Source organism: Talpa occidentalis, unplaced genomic scaffold, assembly GCF_014898055.3.
Source record: "Talpa occidentalis isolate TD23 unplaced genomic scaffold, MPIMG_talOcc4v2.1 talOcc4.10, whole genome shotgun sequence".
NCBI lineage: Eukaryota > Metazoa > Chordata > Mammalia > Eulipotyphla > Talpidae > Talpa > Talpa occidentalis.
In genome coordinates this window covers 96,854,368-96,881,420 of record NW_023600993.1, presented here as the reverse complement: position 1 = coordinate 96,881,420, position 27,053 = coordinate 96,854,368, and the positions used below count along the sequence as shown (strand labels likewise).

Below are 27,053 nucleotides of genomic sequence, written 5' to 3'. Positions count from 1 at the left end.
CGTAGCGCGGCTGGTCACAGAAATATGGGGACGTTAAAAATACACGCGATGTCTCCTGTACACTATGTATAGCCCGCGCCGCCCCCGCCCGCCCGGCCGCCGGGACGGGGGTGCGCCGGGGAGCGCGCAGGAGGGCGCGGGGGGCGGGGCCGCGCGGGCGCGCCGGGGTCCCCCAGGCCCGGCTCCGCGCCTCCCCGCGCCTCCTCCCGACCTTTATTGCAGCGTCTCCCCCCGCGGGGCGAGGTCGGGCCCCAAGGGGGCGGCGCGGCCGGGGCGCGCGGGGCGCGGGGCTCCGGCGGCCGGTCCTCTCCAGTCGCCGCGGCAGGCGAGGCCTCGGGACCGGCAGGCAGCGGGGGAGGGGCCGGGCGCGGGCGCGGGGTCTCATGTAAACGGTGACAGCGGGGGGCGCGCGAGGGCTCGGGCCGCGGGCCGGGCGCGCTCGGGCCCGGGGGCAGGTCCTGGCCCTCAGGAGTAGATGGTGATGACCTCGCGGCCGCCGCCGCGCACCAGCATCACGCGGTCCAGGTGCTCGGTGAGGACCTCGAGGAACTCCATGTCTGCGCCACGTCAAGGAGCAAGACCGGCCCCCTCGGGAGGCGGCGGACCCGCGCCCCGCAGCCAGGGAACCCCGGGCCCCGCAGCCAGGGAACCCCGGGCCCGCGACCCCGTCCGTCCCCCCCCCCCCGGGGCAGCGCCGGCTCAGCTCTCCCAGCCCAGAACCGAGACCCAGGCCCCAGCCGTCCGCTCCCGCCCCCCACCCCCAAATGCGGGTGCAGGATACAATTTTCGTCACCGTTGCGGTTTCGGGGAGGCCCCGGCATGTTGAGCAAGACGAGCTTGGCGTCCTGGGATTTGTTCACGATGACCTCGTTCAACCGCACCGCCGTGTGCATGCGCCGCACGTTGGACTGGTTCCTGCGGGGGAGGAGCCGGCCTGAGCCTGCCAGAAGCCAGCGCGCCGCCCGTCTTCCTCCCAGGCCCTGGCGACCTGGCCTGCCCCACCGGCCCTTGCAGCCGGGAGCCCCAGACCTCTCCGGACTACGCCATTCCGAGACCCCAGAGGTCAGGGCTACGACTTGAGGGTTCAAGACAGAGCGAAGAGACAGGGACCCTGGCCGTCTCAGGAAAGAGAACAAAAAAAAATCTGAAGCACTTACAAGTTCTCCCACTCCCTTCAGGAAACACAAGAGAAGCAAAGAAGAAGAAAAGAGAGAGGGGTCAGAAAAAAGAGACCGGAGGACTCGAGCTGCCAGCATCCACCCTCCACCCTGCGCCCCACAGCGGGGCCTCCCAGCCCCCCGGCCTTCCCCTGCACACCGCCTCCGCCTGCCAGGCCTGGCCTCCGCCATCAGGCCCTGGCCCTGAGGCCTCAGATCCCGAGCCCAAGACAAGCTCTGGGCTTTGCCTTCCAGCTGCAGACCAGGACCCCTTCGCTACCTTTGCTCTGCCAGGAGGAGCGAAGAGCCTGTAAGCTCACCCCAGACCCCTGCCCTTAGCCCCCAGGCTCGTACGGCTTCATGCTGAAGAATTCTTTGATGCCCTCAGAGGAGACAGGACTGGGGCCCTTATTCTTCTCTGCCACCGACTTGTCCTTGGTCCAGGTGAGATGCACCTTCTCAGGGTCTGCCTCTCCCTCCCCCTCCGGCTCCTCCCCAGGAGAAGGTGAGCTGCTGGGGCACCCGGGAGCACTCTGGTCATGGATCAGCTGCACCTAAAGAAAGAAGGGACAGCAGGTGACTCCTCTGGCAGCCAAAGATTCCGCCCCACTAGCCAGGGTCACCCCACCCAGCGCACCTCCTCCTCTGGCTTCTCCTCGCTGTCCCCAGCCATCTCCTCTGGGACGTTGAGGCGGAGCCGCGTGTTGGCCGGGTTCTTTCTCCGGATTGAGCCGCGAGACTCATCCGTGATACTCTGGATCTGGGGGGTGACACAGGTTGGCACCAGCTCTACTGGGAGTCACCGCCCAGCCCTGCAAAGAGCTTCCACCAGAGCTGATGCTCTGCCAGGGGGCACACCAGACAGCTATGGCCCCTCGCTTAGCCAGTTCACTCCTCTCCAGCATCCCTGACCCCCCCACATACGGCCACCAAAGAGTTAACTCCTGCATCGAGCTTGGCACAGTGGGCTGGTGCCAGTTCACTGGTCAGCACACATGCCATTTCCTGCCATTTTTGCTGTTGCCCCTGCTAATATGCCGGTAAACACCCCTGAAGGGTCCTCCCGTCCCAGTTGAAAGGGGCACCGATCACTCATCCCCCTAAGTGCCCATCAGCCTGGGAAATATGCCATCCACACCTGGGAGACCCTTCATTCAAGGCCACCCTCCCCTGTAGAATCTGCTGCCAGTTCCCCAGGCACCTTCTCACCCGCCTCGGAGACTCTTCTGTCCCCAACCCCAGGGCACCATTACTCATTTCCCCAATGTCCCAGTCCCTGGGTTGAGTCTTTCGTTCATTACCCACACTTGGGAGACCTGACAGCCACACCCCCGGGGGGGGGGGCTTATCATCATTACCCTCCAAACCCATCAAGTGCACCCAAAGAGGTTTTTCCCCAACTCCCACCACCAGATCATCCCCAAATTTCCATCTGCTACCCACTCTCTGAGGCAGTAGCCCCTGATCCTTGTCGCCTACACTGGCAGCCCAAGCCCCTGAGAAATCACCATCCACTATGCTCCCGTGGGCTCCAGACGTCACGTACAGAGGAAAAGGTTGTCACCCAGGACAAAGGCCCTCTCCCGGGTAACTGGGAGACTTAGCAGGTGCAGCTGCAGTGTGTACCCCCACTGCTGGGAGCTCAGTGCCAGGAGGCAGCGTTGGGGGGCGTAAGGGCAATGAGTCATGCTCTCCAGTGAGCGAGGCGGTACAATGGCCAGGAATGTCAGTCCTGGGCCGTCCCAAACCTGTGCAGACCCAGCGCAGGCAGCGGCTTGTGGCTTTCAGAGCCCAGTCTGGGCAACCTCACCTCCCGCTCCCGCTCATTCTTGGTTAAATGCATCTGTTTGAGGATCTGGGAACGCTGCTCCATCACCAAGGTCTTCTCGTAGGTGTAAGCCGATATGTCGCTCTCATGCTGCGGGCAGGCGGGGGTGGGGGTGGGCGGGGGTGGGAGCGAGGGAGAAAAACTTAAGTTCTCAGCTCAGGGGCTAGGCCCAGGAAAGGGAGGCAGACAGACCCCTTCCCTCTGGCAGCCTTGGGCTTCCCTATCCCATGACCTAGTTTAACCAGCAGTCGTGGGAGGCGAGGATAGAGCGGAGGGCAACGCTTCTGGAAAGCAACGCAGTGCATTCCCTTCTCAACCCAGCAGGGAACCAGGTGGATGAATGGGTGAATTAATGAATGAGCAGATTAATTAATTACCTGGGTGAATGGAGAAGAGGAAAAAAATTTTCAAGCAACAAAGGGATGAATGAACACCTACAGGGATGAATGGCCGGGTGAGTGAGTGAAGGAATATATTAATGACTCTACGGGCTGGTTAGTGAACACACAGCACGCTGAGTGGATGGAGGAGTAAACCGAGGCAAATGGAGGGAGACACCCCGGACAGTCTCATCCCAGGAGCCTGGACTCTAATTTTTTTTTTAAAGATTTGTTTATTGATTGATTGATTGATTGATTGATTTACACATACAAGCACTTGGGTACAGTCAGAAGCGCGGGAGGGCGAGAGAATTCACCAGAGCCAGAGCAAGGAGCAGAGCAGGCAGAAGGACCGAAGTACACTGCTGAGGAGTGCAGCGGGCGGCAGGAGAGGGCTGCGCGCCATGTGGGACCCTCCTCCGGTGGCCGGGGAGCAGCCGGGGGTCGAACCGGCGCTACAGAGGCTGCGGGCAGCTTCGCAACCCAGCGCTCAACCGCTGCGCCACCGGGGAGGCCCGGAGCCTGGACTCTAAAGCCAGCCTTCCCCGCTTGAATCCTGGCTCTGCCACTTAGTGTGTGTTGTTGGGCAAATTAGTTAAACTTTCTGTGCTTCAGCGTTCTCATCTGTAAAATGGAAGTGCTCATAATTCTATCCGTTTCATCGGTTGCTATGAGAATTACTGTATATAAAGTGCTCACGTGCCATGAGCGCTGCAGACATGGCTGTTCTTACAAAGGAGAAAGAGGAGGCCTCCCCTGGTGGCGCACCGGTTCAGCGCTGGGCTGCGAAGCTGCCCACAGCCTCTGCAGCGCCAGTTCGATCCCCGGCCACCGGTCGAGAGTCCCACATGGCACAGCAGACCTCTCCTGCCGCGCCCACTGCTCCCCTCAGCAGTGTATTTTGTCGGTCTGCCTGTTCTGCTCCCCGCTCTGGCTCTGGTGGATTCTCTCACCCTCCCGCGCTTCTGACTGTATCCAGTGCTTGTATAAATAAATAAATAAATCTTTAAAAAAAAAAAAAAAAGAAGAAGAAGAAGAAGAAGGAAATTGGACTTAAAAGTTAGGATGCTCCAGTGTCTTTAGGAAAAAAAAAAAGAGAGAGAGAGTGGGGTGGATGGGTGGGTGGATGGGTGGATGGACGGACCCTCAAGTGGACATGAGGGATCCAGTATCATAGCTGACGGGCGCCGGGGTTTCCCTATTTGGTGCTGGAATCAGGGACTAGATGCTGGAAATAGGGCCAGGTGGGACTTGAAAGCCCTGGGCGTGGCTCCTGGCAACTCACCATCTCCACCACCTCCACCTCTGCGGTGATCCGTAAATGGTACAGAAACGTGGTCAGGTCCTTCTTCATCTGGATGCTGTTGTCATCCATCTGAGCCACCGTGAAGATGCGCATCTTGCACTTCCGCCAGACCTGCCAAGGGTGAAGGAGACCCAGAAGGTCCAGCCCAATGCAGTGAGGGGCTCCAGGGCCAGAACCTAGAAAGGACCCTGTCCCTCCCCATTCCTCCCACCTTCCCACGCACCCAAGCCCATCTAAAGTCCCCGGTCTCAGCAGCCACTCCCTACGAAATCCCCCTCTTAGGTCTGAGGATCCCCAAAAAAGTATCCCTCGCTTGGCTTTCCTCCGCAATGCAAGGACCCCTGCAAGGGGCCATGGAAGCAGCACCCAACATCTCAGAAGGAAGGAGGTGATCAGGGTCCTTCCCGGGAGGGAGGACAGAGGCTGCCTGCGGAGCCCCTGGCACCCCACCCAGGATGTCCTCAGGTGCTCACCTTGTGGTGCCGCAGCAGGAAAGGCAGCAGCATGAGCATCCCCCCGTCGTGCACGATCCACCAGACGTCGATGCTGCCCTCGGAGAAGCGCTCGGGATTCCCCGGAAACATGGAGACGTTCTTGGTGACCAGGAGGGCCAGGTGACCAGCTGTGGTTTCCCGGACCAGCTCTGCAGAGGGCCAGAGGCAAAACAGTGACCTTCGGGCACCAGGAAGCAGCCAAGGGCTCCTGGCTCCCAGCCCCCACCCACCCACCCCCAGCCTTGACCTTGGGCTGAGCGGTCAGAAAACCAGCATCTACCTGGCCTCAACTTATATGTTGTCCGGATTGGGGAGAGTCCCACAACCTCTCTGGGCCTCAGTTTCCCCACCTGTCAAATGGCAATAACACCACCTGCCCTTGCTGATGATTACGGCCTCTCCCATGCATGGCCTCATTTAATCTTCCCAACCACCTCACAACTAGGCTCTACCTAAAAAGGAGACAGAAGAGCTGGAGTTAACAGTGCAGCCTCTGGGTTAGCCAGCTGTGTGACCTGAGCAAGCTCCTGAGTCTCTCCGTGCCTTAGTTTCACACGGATAAAATGGGGAGAGCAATGCCAGGACTGCTGAGAGAAGTAGAAACTTAGCGAAAGCGCGACTTGTCTGGCACACGGAGGTGGATTCTCAACACTGCTATTACCAGCCATCCCCAAGGATGCTCAGAGACGGTGAGTCACTTATGCACAGTCACACAGCTGGGAAGGGCCAGAGGTGAAGTTTAGACTCAGGCCTCAGTGACTTCGCAGCTCTAGCTCTTCCCACTGCCCTGTGGGTCCTCCTGGGGCTCCCCCAGACCCCGTCCCCGAGCACCCCACCACCCTCCCAGCCCACGCCTTACCGATGAAGTTCCGCCACGTCTGGTGATCCTCCTTCTGCCGCCAGTTGCGGGGCCAGCCAACGAGCACAGTGTTGTGCTGCAGCCCCCCGAGGCCCCCGGACTGGATCAGATGGGACACGCCGTCACGCAGGTTGGAGGAGATCACTACCTGGCAGAAGCCTTTCACCTTCTCCGCCTCCATCAGGCGCCGTATGGACTGCAGGGGCGGGGGTGCCAGACAAGACCCACCTCAGACCCCCTTTGTGGCCTCCCTGCTCCATGGCTCCCCTCCCACCACCCTGCCTTCCCGATGCTCAGCTGTGACGGTGACAGACCCCCCCACACCTGCACCAGGGGCTCAGCTCCCCTTCATTCACGGCCCATTCCTTGTGGGCCCATCGGAGCTCTTCGGGACGGACCCCACCCTAGTCCCACAGTCCCCCACGGGCTCTCCGACGCCCCCCTCCGCTGTACATTACACCCTGCCTGGGGACACAACGTCCCTTTGCAGACGCCAGGCCGGAATGAACCTGGGCTCCTCTGCGAGGCTGGACAATCGGATCTACCATTTCTCAAAGTTAGCAAAATGAGGCCTGCTTGCAGCGCACTTTCAATCTGCCATCTGAGGGAAGTATTTTATTTATTTTTTTTAAAGATTTATTTATATAAGAGCTGGGGTACAGGCCAGAGGCACGGGAGAGTGAGAGGATTCACCAGAGACAGAGCGGGGAGCAGAACAGGCAGACTAACTGAAATACACTGCTGAGGGGAGCAGCGGGCGAGACAAGAGAGGTCTGCTGCGCCAACTGGGACTCTCCCTGGCCGGTAGGGGATCGAACCCGTGCTGCACTCATCCACCTGCGGTGCCAGGGAGGCCCAAGGGAAGTATTTCATTACTTTCCTTTTTCAGAGGAGGAAACTGAGGCTCAGAGCAATTACAACTTAAGGCCACACAGCTAATGGGTATCACTGTAGGGTTCAACCCCAAGGCTCTGCTCCATCCCCCACTCTGCCCTGCTGTCAAACAGATGGCCCTTCAGTTCCTACCCGCCTCTGCCACCTCCTGGCTGTGTGATATAGGACAAATCACCTAACCTCTCTGAATTGTTTTCTCACCTGTCAAATGCGGATCAGGACAGCTACCTCTTTCAGGAAGAGAGAGAACTGGTAGAGGATTATGGGGCTTTGGTGGTGGGTATGGTAACATGCATCTGAACCCTGTACCCCTAAATCATGTAGTGTTGCCAATCAAACTATATCAATTTAAAAAAAAACACAATTTTTTAAAAGAAAAAAAGTAGAAAGAGTTCTGTGCCCTCCGGAAACACGCTGCTGTGAACACTCAGCGCACTCGGCCGCTCTGCAGTTCTGATCTGGGGCCCCGGGGGCCATTCTGACGCACCTGCTCAGCCACAGCCTGTGGAGCTAAACTGACCCATGAGGGCCTCCGGCTCTGGGCCCTCACAGCTCAGTGTGAACAGCCCAGTGAGGCGAAAGAGCAACTGTCATGAGCTCTTAGCGGTGCCCCTCCTGCCTCGTCTCCTTTGGGCCTCTTTTCCTCTCTCTGCTCTTGCAAAGCCCTGGGGGGAGAGGCCTGACTGCAGACAGAAACCACTTCCCTGCTACCCCCAGGTCACAGACCCCTGCTGGTGCCTGGGGTCATGGGCACCGGCTGCCTGGCCACATGGCTCTGGACACGGCTCCGCGGCGTGGGCGAGGGCCGGGGACAAGAGCTGGAGAGCCCAGCTCGGAATCCTGACTGCTCCCAGCCAGCAAGTTGCTGTCCCCCTCTGGGCCTCAGTTTCTTCCTGCGCCCAGTGTGGATGCTCACACTACAGACCCCCGATGCGTGGGGACAGGAGGAATCCACGAATGGGAAGACACTGCAAGAGTTGTACCTTGGCAGGAAAAGGCCTGGAGTAGGACCCAACAGTCCTGGTTTTCTAAGGGACCTGACTTCCTCTCCAAACCTCAGTTTCCTTACCCATACAACGGGCCCTTCTGACTCCCCGGGTCCTTGGCTCTGCACGCCGGATTCTAAGGGGTTCGCTCCCCAGGCCCGGAGACTCCTCTTCTAAGGACAGGGCCACGCAGCCTGCACTCCCTTTGGTCCCAGGGGTGGTTTGGAAGAAAGTGTCGGGGCAAGGCCACTCCTATATGCCCTGTCCTTCCCGCTCCCCCGGGGCCTCTGCTCACCTCCTCTGCCCGCTGGGCCTGGGGATGGTTGTCCAGAAAGGTGCCCTCAAGGACAGAGCCCACAATGGTCAGCCCCTTCCCTGCCTTGAGCTGGGAGGTCAACGAGAGCAGCTGTGGGTGCACCACGTTCTGGTCTTGGTCCACACGCACCAGCACCAGCAGCTGCGGCCTAAAGAGGGTGCAGGGTCACCGCCTGCCCAGCCACCACCCCCTTACACAGATGAGGTCCCAGCCTGCCATTCTCTCTAGCCCCGTGTACCCAGACCCTCTCCCACCATACACCTGAACATCCATCCGTCCATCTCCTACACACCCATCTGTCCACCCATCCATCCGCCCACCACCCACCACCCACCCTCCAGCCCTCCATTCACCTCGCTCATCCATCCATCCATTCAACCACCCACCCATGTATTTCATCCTTCAGTCATCCAGTCATATCCATATTAATTTACCTACGCATGTATTATTCACTCAATTATCCACACGCCCACCTACCACCACCCAGTCACACATCCATCTCTCCGCCCAGCCCTCCCATACAGACACACTTAGCCATCCACCCATCTGTCTGGCCATTCACTTCCTGATTCATTGAGCCACCCCATCCCTCCAGCTACCCATCCGCTCAACAGCATCCTCGAAGCACCGACTCTGGGCTAGACCCTGTGCTGAGCACTGGAACATTCACAGACAAATGATGCAGAGCCCTGGTCTAGCAGAACCATAGGCCAAACAATGGCAGCCGGGTTTAGCAGACATAAGCAAGGACACGCCCACGACGTCCGAGGCAGAGTCCAGCGTTCCAGGCCTTTCTCTTGGCAAAGCGAACCTAAAGATGAGTGGAGTCCTGGGCCTGCCCCGCTTCCGTTAGAAGGGCTCTGACAGGGCTGAGTCTCGAGGAAGAGAGGCTCAGGGCACACTCTGTGGCAGGAACCCACTCAGCGAAACAGAGCAAGTGGGGTGGTCAGGCCCTGCTTCCTTCCTCTCCACCCCCCCAGGCCCCAGCATCACCCCCACCACTGACCTCCAGTTCTTGGTGTGTGGGGGCCCTTCCTCCAGGCGTAAGAGGGCGTAGCGAGCAGCGCTGAGAGACAGGCCTCGGATCCCATCGCCCCACTCCTTCTCGGCCCTGGGAGCCACGAGGGGACATCACTTGAGGGCCAAGAGCCGGGGGCAGCAGGGAGAGACACCCACACTGCCATGGTTGCCCCAGGCAGCTCAGCACGAAAGGGCCAGCAAGCCGCTCCTGCCACCTGACTTGGCCAAGCCTTGACTAAGTTTTTTGGAAAGTTGCTTAACTTTCAGCCCTCTCCTCCTTGGCCCCGCCTCGCCCTGTCTCCCCTCCGTGTCTCCCAGCACCCCACTTCCACACCTACCCGCGGTACTCGATGTACTTGTAGATGAGGCCGGCGATGAGCATGGCCACCAGCGCGTAGTACCAGGAGCAGATGAACATGAGGGCCAGGCAGAGGCTCATGCCCAGGAAGGAGAGTGTCCTGGACAGGGGAGGGAGACCCAGCCTCTGAGCCCTGGGGCTGTCACAGGTGCCAGCTGCGAGATTAGATGGGGCAGGGCCTAGGCGAGACCCGGGGCACTACAGCCAGCTCTGGGGGCCTCACACCATCCTCCCCGTGAGACCCCACCGGACGGACGGCGAGCCCCACCCTCAGTAGGCACGCCGCCCCGCCCAGGGCCTTAGACCCTGCCACCTGCCCTGCTGGGAGGGTTCTGAAGCAGGGGTTTGCGGGGCGGGCTGGAGACAGGGTCTCCCCGGGAGCGTGTGCCCCAGGCGTAAGCCCCGCCAAGCAGGAGCGTTGAGATGGGAGTCAGGCCACCCAGATTCTGGCCCTGCCGCCACTGTCCTGCAGGGCCACACTGGGCCTGTTTGAGACTCCGTTTCCTTTTCGTGGACCAAGCACCATCATTCCTGCCCTGCCTGCCCCAAGGGCTCATGGAGACCGAAGTCCACTGAGTGGACTGGCCAGAAGCCGCCCGGCATCCAGTCAAGAGCCTCTCCCGTGCGCCAAGCCCTGTCCTGTCCACACGGGTCCCCTAAGGTGGGCGTTGCTGTCACTCCCGCCTCCCATCTAGACATGGAGCTTTCCAGATGAGGGAAGGAACTGGCCGATACTGGTTACACTGCGTTACGTTATGAGTGACCAAGGCCCTCCCCATGCTGGGTGGGCTATACAAGCTGCAGAAAACGGGACCCCCTATTTAAGTTTGGGATCCTTAGACCCGGGGCGGGGGTGGGGGTGAGGCAGGATGAGACCATGGCCTGCGGGGTGGGGTTTCAGGAAGCGGCACCAACCAGTGGTAATAGCGAAAGCGGGGCCTCCAGTTGGGCGTCCTCAGCAGCGTCTGCACCGCGCAGGCCAGATTCACAAACATGTAGCACATTAGGAAGAACCTAGAACACAGAAAGGCCCCGGAGAGACAGAGATGCCAGGGGAGGCAGAAAGAGAAACAGGGAAAGACAGGGGCTACGGGGGGGGGGGAGAGGAAAAGAAATGAGGGGGTGCTGAATCACATTCTGGTGCTTAGGACGGGGTTCAAAGGTCAAATCCCCCTACAACACACCCCGCGTGGGGGAATGAAGTCCCATCTGAGAAAAGATGGCTCCTGTGACTAAGGTGGGGGGGTGGGCTGTCCCGGGTCCCAGCTGGAGGATCCGGGCAGAGACACCCAGGGGTGACAACACCCAGGGGCCAGCACGCACATGGAGAGGATGGGGGCCACCTCGTCCAGGGAGGCGATGAGGATGCCGATCTCGCAGATGCAGGCGGTCAGGAGCAAGGCCCACGTGGGCTCGCCGTTGGCTTTGCCGTGGCCAAAGACCTGGGGACAGAGCAACTGTCAGGGGGCCTGAGGCCTGTAGGACTTCTTGTCTCTCTTCTCCAGCCTTGGGGACCAGCGCGGCGGAAGCAGGAGTCCCCTGATCAAGGAGGAGGCAGGGAGATGATTCTGTGTCCGCATCCTTTAGGGGGAGCCAAGGGAATGCCACCCTGACATTGGCACCCAAATGCAGGGAAGTTCAAGGGGTCCCTCGAGGAGAGAGAAGGCGCGGGGGGGCGGGGGGACAGATGGGAGAGAGGCTGCGGGAGGCCAGCAGCGGCCAAGGCTGTGTGTCAGGAACCTTTTTCTAAGTACCACGGAGAGGGCCACGCTTTTCTTGCCCTTTATTTTTCCGCAAGAGCAGACAACTCTGCCCAAAGAGGTGGTACTGACCATGGGCCAAACCCTAAACACAGCGCCCACTCTTCCTGCTGCAGCCAGAGCAGACCAGTCCAGTCTGGGCACAGCCCTGGCTTGCTGTGCAGAGTCCCGGGCAGGGGCCCGGCTGGCTGGAGGGGAGTGCGGGCTCTTCTCTCACCCTCTGCCCTCACTGACCTGCAGGAAGGGCACTATGCCGTCGCGGGAGATGGCCTGCAGCAGGCGGGGGGCCCCCGTGAGGCTCTGCAGCCCAGCCCCACAGGTGGAGAAGAAGGATCCGATGACGATAACCCAGGGGGACGGCCAGGCCAGCGTGCCCACCACCAGGTTGCCGTTCACAGCTTCACCAAACCTGGAATGAAACAGCGGGGGGACAGGAGATCTGAGGGAGCAACACCACCTGCATGTCCAGGGCAGGTCCCCCACACCCCTGCATGCCTCCCAGGGGGCTGAGCTGAGTAAGATGAGGGGGAGACAAAAACCCAGGACACTTTCTGTCCTGTGACCTTGAGAAGTCACGTAACCTCTCCTTGTCTCAGAAGCTCACTCCAAACCTTCTCATACAGTTGGTGAGAAGAGGAAAGGAGGTAACACGTGTGTGGAATGTGGGGTGACAGGTGCTAGCAAGTGGTCCACGATTAATACTGCGTGACGTGCCATCACATAACATGATGTCGCCCTGGGCAAATCTCTTAGAACCTCAGTGTCTTCATCTGAAAAATTAGGGTCCTGGCCTCATCATGGGGTGAAGGTGTGTGGCGTGAGAATCAAAGGAAAGAATTTCCTAACATGGACACTCTTAAAAGGGGGGTGCTGACGCAGCAGGTAGGAGAGCCCTGCCCCCGAAGTTGGGCAGTTATGTCCAAGCAGGCTTTGGTTGGTGGCTTCAAGAATCTGACAAAGGGCTACTCTGGGTGCCCTGCCAAGTCCCCTGAAATCTTGTGGGAGGGCTACAATTAAATCAAATGAGCTAAGTGGAGGTTAAGCTGCCAGGGTGTGATATATGCAAATTGTCCCTTTGACCAGGTCACTCCCTACTTAAAACCCTCTGGGATTTTCCCCGTCTTTTTAAAAATCCGATTTCCTGGTACTGAACACCAGGCCTCCAGGACGAGGTCCCGCCTAGGTGCCCAGCCTCAAGGGGGCCCTATTTTCCAGGATGGTATCATGGAAACTGCTGTCTGTGCTGGGATCTGCGACTTCCCCTCCCTGGCTGTGTAGGTGTCAGAGTGTGAGCTTCAGAAGTTCTGAGCTGCTTGTGGCTACAGGCACATGTGTGTGCCCACCCCCTCCCAGTCACCTAAGTAATCTTTGCTCAACATTCAAAGCAGGGAGAAGAGAGAAAAATGTGTATAAGGCGCTTTCAGCCTCACCCTCTGGGAGGCCTGCTGAGGACTGGTCTGCAGCCCCCTGTGCTCACCCGTCACCCCTGCACTTCACTTTACCACCACCCCTATTGCTCTGCATTTCAAGTGTGTTGAGAGGTGTGGTTACCACCCCCAAAGCGCTCCTTCAGGACAATATGATGCCTCATGTGTCTTTGTTTCCCCAGGACCCGGGACAGTGGCCAACCTACAGACAGCCAAGTGAATGAATTAACAGATTTTAAAGAAAAAGAAGAGCATCGTTATCCTAAAGGAAATGAGACACCAAGCTTCTTGAACTTGAGTGACATGAGAAAGGTGAGCTATCATATCAGAAGGTGGGTTTGCAAGCAATCCCCTGCCGCCTCACTCTCACCGGGCCCCCAGCACAGGCCATCAATCCCTGCTGAATCTGTCTCCTAGAACTTGTCCTCTGTGCCCACCCCCCAGGATAGGATCAACTCTGATTCCCTTACTTACTTGTCCCGCAGAACGACCCCCTCTATACAGGCCCCAAACAGAACAACGGAGCTGATATCTGCAGCAAAGGATAAAGGAGAATCCTCTGGGTGGTGCCACCCTTCCGCTCACTGCTGCTGAGCGGCCAGGCCCTGCCCCAGATGCCCTCCCTCTAGAATCCCTGCCCACAGTGGCCCCGGCCCAGCAGTGCAGGATACAGACGGCAGAGGTGGTGGCGATGGCCAGGATGGTGCCCGTGGGAATTGATTTCTGGGCATCCCGCAGGTCCCCGGAGCGGTTAGAACCAGCCATGATCCCTGTGAACAGAGAAGCAGCTAGGACAGGAGGGCTGGCAGACCACGAGGGAGACACCAGCTTCGGAGTCACAAAGACTGGGATCTAGTCCTGGCATACAGTGAGGACTTGGGCACATTGCTTGGCTTCTCCTGGCCTTAATTCCCTCATCTGAGATTAATGGAATGGAATTCCAACCAAATTCTTTCACATGGGAATGGAATCATTGGCTTCTGCCTATGTAATGAAGTTGCTGGACTAAGAAATTCCCCACATCATCACTGACTTTCTCCTACCCCTCCACTCCCGGGCAGAGCCCCCCCTCTCTGAGCAACCCTTCACCTGTGACAGAGGGGAAGTAGATGCCAACCAGCAGGGTGAAGTAGGAGGTCATATCACTGAAGACATAGGGATGGTCCATGTCGACAGGGGCGCCATCTGCCAGGCCCACTGAGGGCATCCCTCGCCGCTCCACAATCACCCCCTTGGTCAGGTAGGAGCTCCAGAGGTTTTCTGTGGGCGGGGAGGGGCAGGATGTGCAGGAGAAAGACCAGAAGTCGGGGTTCCCATACTCTGGGGTCAGGGGGTCCAGTGTGAACGAGAAGGGTCAAGGTCAACCACCTCTCCTCTCCCCCTCCCCGAGTCTTGGCACTATTTTATTTCCACCAACATTCCCTAAGCTCCAGTCTAGAGGGGTAAACAAATACTTTCCTTACTTGAAACCCTTTGGTGGTTCTCACTATCCTTGGGTCCCAGCCCAAACTCCTCAACAGGGCACCAAGGCCCACAGTCCAGCTCATTCCAACCCCCCTATATCATTTCTTGCCTCTCCCTCCTTTGCACGGTATGCCCCAGTCATACCACATTACTTGTGCTTGGAAGGACATGATGTGCCTTTCCATGCCTGCAAGCTTTCAGGCAAGCTGTTCTTCTGCCTGCAATTCCCTCATTCCCCTAATATAACAGAAAATCTCTTATTTGTCCTTCAAAACCCTCCTCGGATGAGTCCAGGAAGCCTTATCTCACAGCTTTCTACACCTGACCACTCACTCTCCTGGGACATCTCTGTTCATGTTGAAGCACATCTGCACCGATCACAATTTATTTGCTCATAATCTGTCTCTGCCATTAGACTCCTTAAGGTCAAGAACTATGACTTATTTATGTTAGGTTCCTCATGCTCAGGGCAGTGTTGGCTCTTAATAGGTGCTTAATGAATACTTATTAAATGGATGACTTTCTTCCCTACCAGGTGGTTGAGATGGGTGAAGTCTCATCTCTACCCCTTCATGATTCAAGAGCAGAGTAGTTGCTCAATGAAAACTGATTGCTATGAGCCGAATCCCAAAGAGAATCCCTTAATCCTGACTGTTCAACCCACAATCCCTGCAGTGCAACCTGGACACCAACCCTTTTCCCTCCCCCCAGACCTTTGATGAGGCCACTGGCAGCTCCAGGAATGCCCTGGATCTCTGTGACATTGTTTCGGGTGAAGTACTCATCACAGGTGGCGTTGAGGAAGCGGGAGGAGCAGAAAAGGCCCCAGAGCCGTGTGGTCACTGTCTCATTTCCTTCCCAAGCCAACTTGGCACAAACATCAAAACCATGGCGAGACAGTGTGCGGTTCCCCAGGAGGCAGATCCTAGGGAGAGAAACAAGGGAGGGAGAGGGAGTGAACCTCGCCCTGAATTCACACTAGAACCACGGGGGGCGGGGTGGGGGAGCTTTCAAAAAACACAGATGCCAGGGCTCTGTATCCAAATTCTGATTTAATTGGGACAGAGCCCAAAATCAGTGTTTTTCAAAGCTCTCCCCAAATGATTCTAATATGCAGTCACAGCAGGAGAACAACAGCTTTAGTGCAATCTATGTTTCAGCACCATGGACAACGGTCTCTGTGCTCCTTGGGGCGTAGGAGAAACTATTCTAGAGGGAGAGATGCAGAACCACCAGGGATCCGAAGCCCCAGACCCTCTATTCTATGTCCTTTCCCATTGTAGAGAAGGTATCCCACACCAAGGCGGTGCCCCATCCCAGGAGGTCCCCAGAAGATGTTTCTCTAAACACCGAACTCATCCCTTCAGAAATCATTCCCACTTAGTGTTTCCTGAGTCCACCCCACCAACAAGCAGCTGACCTTCACAAGGGAAACTGCCCACCTCCAGAAATATTCCCATCCTGAACAGATTTCCCCCAAACCAGGGGAGATTTTTCTTCCCAAGGGAGCTTGCTCTGAATTCACAACCACACATATTCTGAAAGATGGAGAAGGCTGGTGTGAAGACCCCCAAACTGAGCCAGGGAGGAAGACGATGCCTTAGACTCAAAGAGTCAGCACTCACGGGAAGTTAGGTGGGTCGAAGGCAGACTTGATGACCCCAGCGTAGATGGCCAGGATGGAGAGGATGACACAACCCAGGAAGACAAGGGCAAACTTGTTGACATACTTGACACCCACAAATACCACGGTGGCCATGCAGGTGAGCACACAGGTGCCATACACACGCATATTGTTCAACATAGCTGCTGCTTCCCCGCTGGCATCTTCCGCCTTAAAAATGGCCATTGCTGGGAAGAGGTAAGCCTGTGGGAAGGGGGTGAGGAGGCCTGGTGAGTAACCCAGTAGCCAACTGAACATGGTCCCGAGGAAATAATCTGAGGTGCATGCAGGGTTTGTGGAAAAAACATTTGTCACAGAATATTTTATAGTAGTGCAAGGCTAGAAATGACATCCAGCAGGAACGTGGCCTATCCTGTAAGGACTATTACACAGTCATGAAAAATACATTGCAAAGATGTTGGGAGCCATGATAATTTCTATTATTTTTGCCACCAAGTATAATTCTTAATGGTTATTTATTTTTATTACCTCTAATAAAAAGTAAAAAATTAATTAGATATTCATCACTAAAGGATGGGGTAAAACAATCACTACATTATTTCCATGTAGACTAGTCTATGTGAAAAAGATGGCATAAATGTATATGAATTGACTAAAAAGGCCATGGATGTTATGTTAGATAAGAACGGTTTTTAAGAACATAGAGGAAAAAAACAAAGGATTTTTAAGTCAACAACAAACCCCAGAAATCTGACTGTAGAATTGATTACCAGAGAGAGGAGAGGGTTCTTAATAGAATCTGGTGAAGGACTAGGGATGCCTCGGTGGTGTGTAACATATATCTGGAGAGGTGTGACCCTGTACCCCTAAACCATATACAATGTAGTAAACCAAGGTACCTCTATAAAAAAAATTAAATAAAAGGCATTTACCTAAAAAAGGAAAGACTGTGTCTTATGATCACAGCTTTATAAAGACATGGTACTTATACACAAATACATGCATACACAGTTCTGCATGTGTGTAGATATGTCAAAATAACAGTTTTCCCTGAATGGTAAAATGGAATAATAATTTTGATCCTTTTTGCACATCTGTATTTTCCAAAATGTCTCCATTACATAAGTGACCCCCCGCCCTTATCTGTCATTTTGCTTTCTGCAGCTTCAGTGATGGGCAGTCAGCCACACTTGGAAAATATACTGTACAATGAGATGTTTTGAGAGACTGACCACATTCACATAACTCTTATTACAGAGTATTGTTCTATTTTATTATTAATTATTGTAGTAAATCCCTCATGTGCCTAATGTATAAATTAAGCATTATCAAAGGCCTGTGTGTCTAGGGAGAAGAAAAGGCACAGGGCCTGGTACTATCCCTGGTGTCAGGCATCCCTCACCGATAAGGGGGGAAATGACTGTATTTATCATATAATGTTTACATTTTCACAAAAATTATATTCACTTATGAATGATATTTACAAAGAGGTTTTGAGTTATTTAGGGAAAGTCGTAGACTTATATTTTACAACACAATCCAATATCACGTCGAAAAACAAAAACTAGAAGGAAATACACCAAAATGGATGATTTTGGTGATTTTCTTCAGCCAACCGCTATTTCCTTTTTCATATTCTTTGACACCATGCAATATAGATGCAATGGGCAGAACTGTTTTTGTAATAATTTTTTAAATTATCGAATTTTGTGAAAGCTGGGGGAGTCTCTTATTGTTCTCTCGTAATTTGGGTCCTTGTCTTTGGGCCTTTCCCCTCAACCCAGAACTGCACATCTCTTAGCTCTGGTTCTCCCGGGCAGTGTGGCAGAGGGGCCGGAACAGGCCTTCGGGTGAGACAGACAAGGCTCCTATCTTCCCACCGTGTTCCTTAATCTCTGAGACTTGCTTTCCCCCTCTGTGGAACAGGGACAACTGATTCTCAGGAGAGCCACAAGGATGACATGAGACGAGGTATCGCAGGTCACGGGACCGGGGCAGTGCAGGAGTTTGCAAACATCAGTTCCACTGTCTCTGCGCCCGGGAAGCGAAGCCCCCTCCTCCTGGGAGAGGCAGGAAGGATGGTGACCGGTCAGCAGGCCCCTCCTTCAAGCACTGCCCACTGGCCGTACTGGGGTCTCTGCTCCTGACAGATTTCTTCACCCAGCTCCCTCACATCCTTCCTCCCTTGTGCAGTCCCCCAGCCATCAGCCCTAACAGTGAACACTCCCGGAGGGCTTCGAACATTCCCTGCATGCAGCAGACAATCACAGAATGGTGGCTACTGTGTGGCACCACCGGTGTTATTCCTACCGCGACTTTACTCCTCTCAACCCACCTCTGCAACTTGGCAGCTGAGCGACTTTGAACAAGACACTTCACCTCTCTGAGCTTCTCATTTGTGAAGCGGGCATCTTCATACCTGAACCTCATGAGGATGGACGGTAACGCCTCGGAAGCACTTGGGACCTCTGCTAAGAGCCCAGTGGGCGCCTACCAACGGCAGCTGTTCCTGTTACATAATTACTGGATCTTGCCTCCCCAACTAGACTGGGGACTCTTTACAGACCAAAGCACATCTCATTTCTCTGCAGCCTTCCTGGGTGGCCTGGCCTGTAGGAGGTGTCCAGGGAGCACCAGTTAATGACTGACAGCCTGGGAGCCCACACCTCCTCCTTGGCCCCTCTCACCAGTAGGATTTCGATGGTGCCCAGGATGTACATGGCCCCAGCAAAGGTAGTGCCCAGGTAGAAGCAGAGGCCCACGGCGCCCCCAAACTCTGGGCCCAGAGACCTGGAAATCATGTAGTAGGAGCCGCCAGCTGCAGAAAGAACCTAGTATCAGCAAGAGGTTTGAGGGGCGCGGGGCCACTGTAGAGCATGAGGGGGCTCGGACAGAGGGGGTCGGGGGTTGCTCTGGGCCACACGAGCCTTTCAGGCTGCAGCCCTGGGCCTGGTGAGAGCCCCAGCCAGCCACTGTGAGTGGATCTCGCAGCACTAATTACCATGTTGCTAATTACCCCTCTAAGGAGGTCAAGGCTCAGAAAATAGGATGACGGAGCAGAGGGTCTCAGGCAGAGCGGAGATCTTGCACTGCCCTGTTCAACGCCAGCACGTCTTCCTGCCCTCCCCTCACAGGGCTGCCCCCACCTGCCAACTACAAGGCCCCACCCCCAGGTCTGCAATATTGCCCGCTTGGTTCCTGACGGCCCCCCAGGCCAGAGGCACTGTTTCTCCCTCCACCTGGGCAGGCCCCCCTCTGGAAGCCCCAGGGACATACCGGGCACGACGCCGTTGGTGGCGATGGCGCTCATCGAGATGGCCGTGAGCATGGTCTGCAGGAGAGAGAGCATCGAATGCCGCTGGGCGGGGCTGCCGCGGCCTGGGGGCCAAACCCTACAGTCCACAAACACCCGCCAAGCCCGCAAGTCCTCTTCGCCGAGCTTCTCCCTGGTCCTGTTCCAACTCCTACTCCTGCCAAGCCCTTGTCGAGAAAGCCTCTTGTTCACACCTGCGTGGAGGAGCCTGCGGCTGCGGCACAGGGCTCCGGGCGGCCCGGCGCGGCCCCCGGCGAGGGGTCTGACCTCAGGCAAGCCCCTTCCCTTCTCTAAGCCTCAGCTTCTTCCTCTATAAACCAGGAGCCATGGCTGCAGCACGGGTTGCCGCGCACGCAGAGGTGGCGGCTCGAGGGCTATGTGTGAGGAAGTAGAAGTGTGTCGATTAAGTAGGTGTTTAGTGAATGCTTGATTTTTTTAGAAAGGGCTGGAACCATTCGGTCCCAAAGCTGTTTTTGACACATAATCTATTTTTTCCAGTCTGGACTTAGGAGAATGTTAACCATCTTGGGCTTAGAAGCGAAATGCACGTCTTTCTCTACACTGATCCTTTTCATCAATGAATCTGCATCGCGCAGCCCCCCGCGCTTGCCCAGGGGAGACCAGGTTAACGGGGTTAGGGACCTGCGTGGAGAGGCAGGAAGGACCGGTCAGACCTAATTGACGGGCAGAGATCACAGGCAGTGGTTCCTATAAAAAGCTCCGTTCTCATGCTTCCCCCCACCCTCGCCTCCTCCCGCCCCCAGGTCCCACTCAGCCCCAGCTGTCAGCGGGCGGGGAGGGGAGGGCGTCACTCACACAGGAGCAGCAGATGAAGACCATGCAGAAGGACTCCATGATGCCCGCGATGCCCACCACCCAGGTGAGCCGCAGGAAGAGGATGACACCGAAGATGTTCTGCAGGCACGGCAGGTACACGCCCATGAAGGTGCCCATGCGGGGAGCCTGCGGGAGGCCAGCGTCCTTTTCTGCAGCCCCCAACCACTGCCAACACCCCCGGCCCTCCCCCGCTGCACCCCCACGTCTCTCCAGCTCTTCTCTCCCTCTTCTCTGCGACTCCATCCTGCTGCTTCTCCCCATGCCGCCCTGCCAGCCCCTTCACCTGCCTCAGGCCTCCACTACTACCCTTCCAGCCCCCACCCCTCCATCTCTGCCCCGACCTCCCTCCACCCCCCATGCCTCCATTTTCCGGGTGCCACCCCCTCCCCGCCCAGCCCACCCTCAGGCCCCTCCCTTCTTCCCAAGATGCTCACCTGCACCGGCTTCTTTTTCCCCCCCTCATTGTTTTCTGCCTCTTCATGCTCCCTGCTTCCCTGGGGCAGGTTGGTGTAGTTGGCCAGGCCACTGAGCAGGGAGGACACCATGGGGCTGGTGTCCATCTCCTCCTGTGGAGGGGGTGGCAGTGTCAGGGCCTCAGGGAGTGAGTGGGGGGAGCCGGAAGGCAGAAGCACTGAGGATGGGCTGCGATGGGGAGAGGATAAAGCAAAGGGCATGGGGGGGGGTGCAGAAGGGAGAAACAAGGGTGCAGTGGCTCAAGGAAGAAGGTGCATCTGAGGCAGAGAGCGAGGGCACTGTTCCCAGAGCGACAGGAAGCAGCTGGTGAGCGGGGCAGTGACTTGAGGGTGGGGGCCCAGTACCCCCTGCAGCCCACCTCGAACAGGGCCATGTTCTTGCCATCATACTCCTTCCCCTTCTCCGTGTCGGTGCTGTTGATGAAGGGGCTGCTCTCCTTGGGGTTGCCATCACCTGAGAAGACAAGAGGAGCCCAGGGTCCGCACCACCGCTCTGGGCATACACCGGCCTGTGTAGCCAACTTTCTGAAGCTCGCTTTGCCCACTGGGAAAATGGAGCTCATACCTCCTTGCAGAACTGTAGCTGCCAGCGTGGATAAAAGCCTGGGCCCTCCCTGGCGTGTGCTGGGCGTTTAATGAATACATTTGCTCTAAGGAGTCCTGCTTCATTCTCCAGGGCACCCTAGACTCTCCAGGGTCCCCTCCTTGAATGTAACTGATATTTTGGGGTGGAAGCGTGCTCTTTCCAGGGCAGAGAGGCAGAGAACTCTACCGCCTGTGACCCCAGGGATATTCCACCTCTTGCAGAAGTGACCCCCTTTGACACCTCCTTAGCCCCTCGTTCACCTTCAACCCACATGTATTTACTGGATATCTACCAGGTGCCAACGTGGACACAGAGGGTGGAGTAAAACATGAGATAGACACTGTGTACCCTCAAGGAAACCAAGAGCAGGGGAGAGGACCAGTCACCGGGAACTTCCAATCCAGAGTGAAGTTCTGTGATGAACAGGGGACTGTGGGAACACGGGAGAAGCAGGCAGCCTAGGCTGGGAGGTCATGGAAGGCTTCCCAGAGGAAGTGACGTGTCAGCTGAAAACTGAAGAATGAGTAAGAGCTAGACTGGGAGGGAGGAGGGAGGGTGTTCCGGGCAGAGAGAACAGCAGAACAGCATGTTCAACGGCCCAGAGGCGAGAGTGAATAGAGCAGGCTAGAGGACCTGAGAGAAGCCTGACAGGGTGGGAGTCTGAGGAAGGAGTGGGCCAAGGTGGGGGCGGGGGATGACATGTGAAAAGAGTTGCCTGGGAAGGTGAGTGTGGGTCCTTAGACAACTAGCAGACTGGATTCAAGACGTGAGGCCTCACCCAGAGGACAAGAGGAAGTCACTGAAGAGTTTCAGATAAAGAAAGGCGATGAAGGGCCTCCCTGGTGGCACAAGGGGTTAAGCACCGCACTGTGAAGCCATCCGCAGCCTCTGCAGCACGAGTTTGGTCCCCAGGCCGGCCAGGGAGCAACCCACATGGCGCAGCAGACCTCTCCTGTCTCACCCGCTGCTCCCCTCAGCAGTGTATTTCGGTCCTTCTGCCTGTTCTGTTCCCCACTCTGTCTCTGGTGAATCCTCTCATCCTCCTGCATCTCTGGCCTGTACCCCAGCTCTTGTATGCATAAGTAAAGTAAATTTTTTTTTTAATAAAAAGAAAGAAAGAAAGGCGATGAAGAAACACAGCGTTAGGGCAACCACGCTAGCCTTCAGACGGGGAATCCTGAAGCTGGTCGGAGACCTTCAGCACTTCAGGCCAGGGCTGACAATGACCCAGACCAGCATGTGGGACAATGGAGACTCAAGAATGACGGACATGTTTCTGTGCCATATGTTTGAGGACAGCAGAAGGGGGAATCTAGGATAATTCCTGGGTTTCCTAGCACGGGTAAATGGATGGTTGATGGTGCTTTTTAATAAATGGGGGGGGATTAGAAGTGGGGAAGGTGCTGGATTTGGCTGAGGGTGAGGCGCTGCTGGATGTGACTGTTCCCAGAAGCTGCTTGGATATGTGGGTCAATCTAGAATGGGGGGGGGGCAGGCAAGAGAAAGAGATGGGAATTAATCTTTGAAAAAGTGAGTTGGAAGTGGATGGATCACCCAAGAAGAAAGTCCCTTGGGGATCAAGGAGAGGCCCTTTCAAAGAGATACAAGGGACCCCCTAAGCCCGTCCCCTAGGCTGCAGCCATCCTCCTTCCTCAGTCCCAGGGCTGAGCCCGCGCAGCAGACATCTCCCTGGGCCCCGGGGAAACTTCCCAATGACCAAATCCCAAGTGAAGTTGCATCTCCCACTATTCTGAATTTCTTGTCCCCTCACCTGCCGGCCTGTCACCTCCCTACCTGAGGAAAAACTTCCTTAGTTGCCCGGTCTGGGGCCATCCCCAGAGCATGCTCCATCACGGACACAACCCCACCGCAACTCAAAGTTGTGGAAGGGGAACTAAGAGCCCCTGCCCCTGGAGGGAAGCCCGCCACCCGCTGTCTCCTGCCACAGCCACCACCACGACCAATAACCCAGGACTCCTGGTCCCCAGGGAGGAGGTGCGGCCGTCCCTGTTCTCACACGTATTAGTGGCCAGGAACAGCAGCCACATCCTCCTAGTGGGAAACTGGCACATAGTAGGTGCTCAGGGAAGTTTTGGAGATCAAATCCCTCCGACTTTTCCTGGCTCCTAAGACTCAGCAGAGTTTTCTGGGGCCAGAAAACAGGAGAACTAAAAGTGGGGTGGATCCCTCCGTTTAAAATGCTAATAAGATGCCTGTGTCTCAGCGCACGGAGAGGCTGAGGGGAAATGACATTAAATGCCTTAAAGGTTAAGAAGCGGGGTTGAAGTCAAGACTGAAGTTCAGTTCCAGCTTCCCAGGGAGTGTCTACAAATTGCACAAGTAACAAACTCTAGGCCTCAGTTTCCTCCCTCGCAAAGGGAGGAAGGTGCTTCACCCCCAGGGCTGCTGAGGGGGTGAAGCGCATCCTGCCTGCCGGAGCGCCTGACCCAAGCGCAGCTGTTGCTGCTACTATGACAATCATGAAGATGAGGCTGGTTCGTGGTGCCCCACCCAGTCAGGGCTCCCCAACCCACACCCCCCTCCCGCCTCAAGGCTGGGGGGTCTCCCCCGAGCGCCTGCTCTGAGGACCAGGGTACCCACAGGAGAGCCTCGCCGCTCGCGCCCAGCTCCAGGCCCCTCCTCCCTCGTGGGTGCCCAGGGCCAGCACCCGGCCCGAGCAGGGTCGTCCTGGCCCAAGACCCCGCAACTAGGCGGCCCTGCACCGGTCTCCATGGCGACCGCGCGGGCCGGGAGCGCAGCGCCGAGCCGAGCAGGCCACGCGCCCGCAGTCGCTTATGTAACGCGGCGCGCAGCGCGGAGCCGACTCGGGGCGGGAGCCCAGCCAGAGAGCAGTGGCGGGGAGGGGGCGGCTCGACGGGCTGGTCCCGGGCCCCGCCTCTCCTCCCGCCGTCTGCGCCCGACGCCGGGGCCGGGGCTCCTCCGCCAGGGCTGGTTCCGTGCGCTCCCCCGGACGCCGCGCGCCGGCCGAGGGGGGGCCGGCTGGCTTCGCGAGTTCTCGGAGGCGCAGGACTGCGAATGGGGAGCTCGCCCTCCTTGCCCGGAGCCAGGAGTCGGGGAGACGGGCGAGAGGCAGGGCCAGACTGAGCCAGAGCCCTCCCGGCCGCCGCCCCCACCCCCTGGGAACGCTCAGCCCCAATCGGCTTTCAATTAAGCTGCGGCCGCCAGAGCTCCCCGGGAGGACACAGGCTCGCGGCTCCGGCTGAGGAGCCTCCCTGGGGGCCTGGGGCAGGGCCTGGAGGAATCTCCCGGCAAGACTGGGGGAGAGAGGGTGACCCACCCTCAGGGGGAAGAAGACCTGGGGTCAGAGACAATATCCTTGGGGTCTGCGTTAGCCCAGAGCTCTGCCACTCCGTCCTCGCCCACCTGCCCGGGTCAGCGCCCGCATGTCTCCTGCATCCTCCAGAACCTAGAATCCGAGATGCCAGGGGCTGGTGAGCCTATAGTCCTTCTTCCCTCAAACCCAGCAGGTCCTTACAGCTCTCTGCCACCAACTCCAGGTGCCACTGGGAAGCCTTCTCTACCTGGGCCCCTAAATGTCTCCCCAGCCTTGGCCACTCTAGTTCCGGGCCCTGGACCTCACATGCAGAAAGAATGTCTGCAGAAGGGCCCGCTGCACTCAGAGTCTAGAAAGTAATGGGGAGAGGGTAAAACTGAAGGAAGTTCCTGGGGTGCCTCTTCTCTAGGCATCCTGAGACCCCCAGAATCCCTGAGGCCCAGTAAAGTGCCATCACTGGGGTAGAGGAAGCAGGGGCTGGATGATCACGCCGCACCGTCCATGTCTGGGAGAGCAGAGAGCTTATTTCTCCGGCTGAGCCCCTCTCCTCATAATACAAGTATCCGAAGGGGATCCCCGATAGAAATGACCCTGTTGGTTCCCTGGGCTCCGCGTCGGGATGCCTGGCACTGCCGCAGGCTTGACTTTGCCAAACCCCCTCCCCCACTAGCAGCCTGAGCCCATGAGGAGGAGGGGGCAGCTGCCAGATGAGAGAACTCCAGGGTCACCGGAGAGATGGATGAGGCAGTCAGCTGGGAGCTCCAAGCCCCACATACTACTCAGCCTCAGGGGTAAGGGAGCGTTAGACAAATGACGGGGCCCCTGGTGTCCAGCCCTCTCAAGTGGCCACTTGGCTCTGAGTTTGATCCAAGACCCGGAGGACTTCAAGCCAAGGCTGCCAGTCCCTGGAAGACCCCGCTCTTTCAGCCCTTGGGGCCACTGGGTCATCCCCGGGAGGTCTGCAAGAGTCTCGGTCCAGAGGGTCAAGCAATGCCCAGGGGAGCGTTTGGAGGCGCCGAGCGCAGACTGCCGGCGCGGGAGGGGAGCTAGTGCGCAAGGGACGCAGCGCAGCTGGGGGTGGGGGGTGGGGGCGGCTGACAGCCGTGATGGATGGCTGAGACCGCTGGGGGGCGGCGGGGGGCCTGGGAGCCGGAGGAGGTGGCTGGCCCCAAGACCTCGGAGCAGGGAAACCGCGGAGGAGGGCGGGGGAGGCCAGAGCGGCGAAAGGACTCGCTCCAAGCCCCTCGGTTCCTGGCGAGTCTCCGCACCCACCGCAGCGCGTCCGCAGTGTCCACGCCGCGGCGCGGAGAATTCAGCCGCCGGGACCCCATTCCTGAGGCCTCCCGGGGAAGCGAGCAGAGCTGCCCGGAGAGATTCGCCTGCCCCCTCCCCCGCCCCACCCTGGAAACCTCACTGCCACCCTCGGGCGCCGAGGGGAAGGGGAACCGGGAAGAAAGGGGGGTGATCTTGCTCCCCGTCCTGAATAAGAACCCACGGGGACGCGAGAGGGAGATTCCGCAAAGTAGAGCTGAAAACCCTGGGGGGGGGGTGCGCTTCAAGCTGGGGTCGGACCTCGGGCAGCTCTGGGGGAGGGGCCCCGACTGCACCAAGTGTCCCCTTAAGGAGACGCCGCAGCCCGGACGGGGGCTGTCACACAGCTCGGCCCCGCGCCGGCTCCTTCCCCCACCTTCCAGCCGCAAGTCCGAGCGCGGGGACTGCAGCAGGCTGCGCCCCTCCGCCGGCCAGCGCTCTGCGCCAGGACGCCGGGGTCCCTTCTCGGGGAGCGCAGCCCCCCGCCCGCCCGTCGGGCTCCACGTCAGCCCATCCGGCTCTGCCTTCCCTTCCCCACCGCCGCCCCGCGCGGCTCACCCACGGCGGCCCCCGGCCGGCGCCGGGCAGCGCGGCCCCCGCGCCCCCAGCCCTGCCCGCGGGCGCGGCGCATTCCAGCACCTCGGACAGCGCCCGGCGCATTCCAGCGGAGCGGGGCTCGGCCGCGCGCGCCCCCCGCCCGGCCCTCCGGCCCCCCGGGGAGGGAGGCGGCCCCCGCGCCGCTTCCAGCCCCAGAGCCGCCCTCGCTCCCCGCCGCCCCCTCCCGCGCCGCCCCCGGGCTGCGCTTACCGGGGTTGGCGCCCCCCTCGCCGTCCTCGCAGTCCGTCAGGTTGTTCAGCATGGTGGCGGCGCGGCCGGGCCCGGGGATGGCAGCGCCGCCTCGCCCGCGCCCCGCGCTCTCGCCCGCTCGCTCCCCGCTCCACGGAGGAAGAAGCTGCAGTGCCCGCCCGCCCGGCGCACACACACTCGCACACGGACACACGCTCACACCCGCGCGCGCCCCCTCTCAGCGGCGGCGCTGCTCACCTCATCCCGTATGCAGGAGGCGTGAGCCACTGGCGGGGTTTTGGGGGGGAGCCCGGGAGGGAGGAAGAAGAGGGGACGCGGGGCGGGCCTAGGGCGCCCGGCCGCCCCTTCGCACTAAAGCTGGGGGCTTGCACGGGTGGGAACGGAAGGGGCGCTGCGGGGGACGGAGGCCTCGCCTCCCTTGAGCAGACGCAGCTCCGTCTGCCCCCCACTCTCCGGCGCAGGCGGGGCCGGCACGTGGGCAGGTGCCATCCCGCGCCCTAAAAATAACGGCAGGGAACTAGGTCGCGGCCGCGGGGAGGCGGCCCCGCAGCGGCTGCC

The 27,053-nt window shown here is 58.3% G+C and overlaps 1 protein-coding gene across 1 annotated transcript; it reads right to left on the bottom strand.

The window, feature by feature from the left end:
* Positions 1-465: 465 nt before the first annotated feature.
* Positions 466-26,562, bottom strand: SLC12A5 (solute carrier family 12 member 5). Its single transcript, XM_054697980.1, has 25 exons — positions 26,496-26,562; positions 20,856-20,950; positions 20,458-20,589; positions 20,003-20,149; positions 19,150-19,204; positions 18,561-18,691; positions 15,875-16,116; positions 14,963-15,174; positions 13,875-14,045; positions 13,457-13,555; positions 13,260-13,317; positions 11,593-11,767; positions 10,922-11,040; positions 10,514-10,612; positions 9,579-9,698; positions 9,227-9,331; positions 8,200-8,368; positions 6,025-6,220; positions 5,145-5,314; positions 4,651-4,782; positions 2,968-3,075; positions 1,795-1,917; positions 1,512-1,711; positions 782-915; positions 466-557 (listed from the first exon to the last, which is right to left on the bottom strand). Exons 1-25 carry the CDS (start codon positions 26,545-26,547, stop codon positions 466-468), a joined length of 3,336 nt encoding a protein of 1,111 aa, XP_054553955.1. The 5' UTR covers positions 26,548-26,562.
* Between the last annotated feature and the right edge of the window lie 491 nt (positions 26,563-27,053).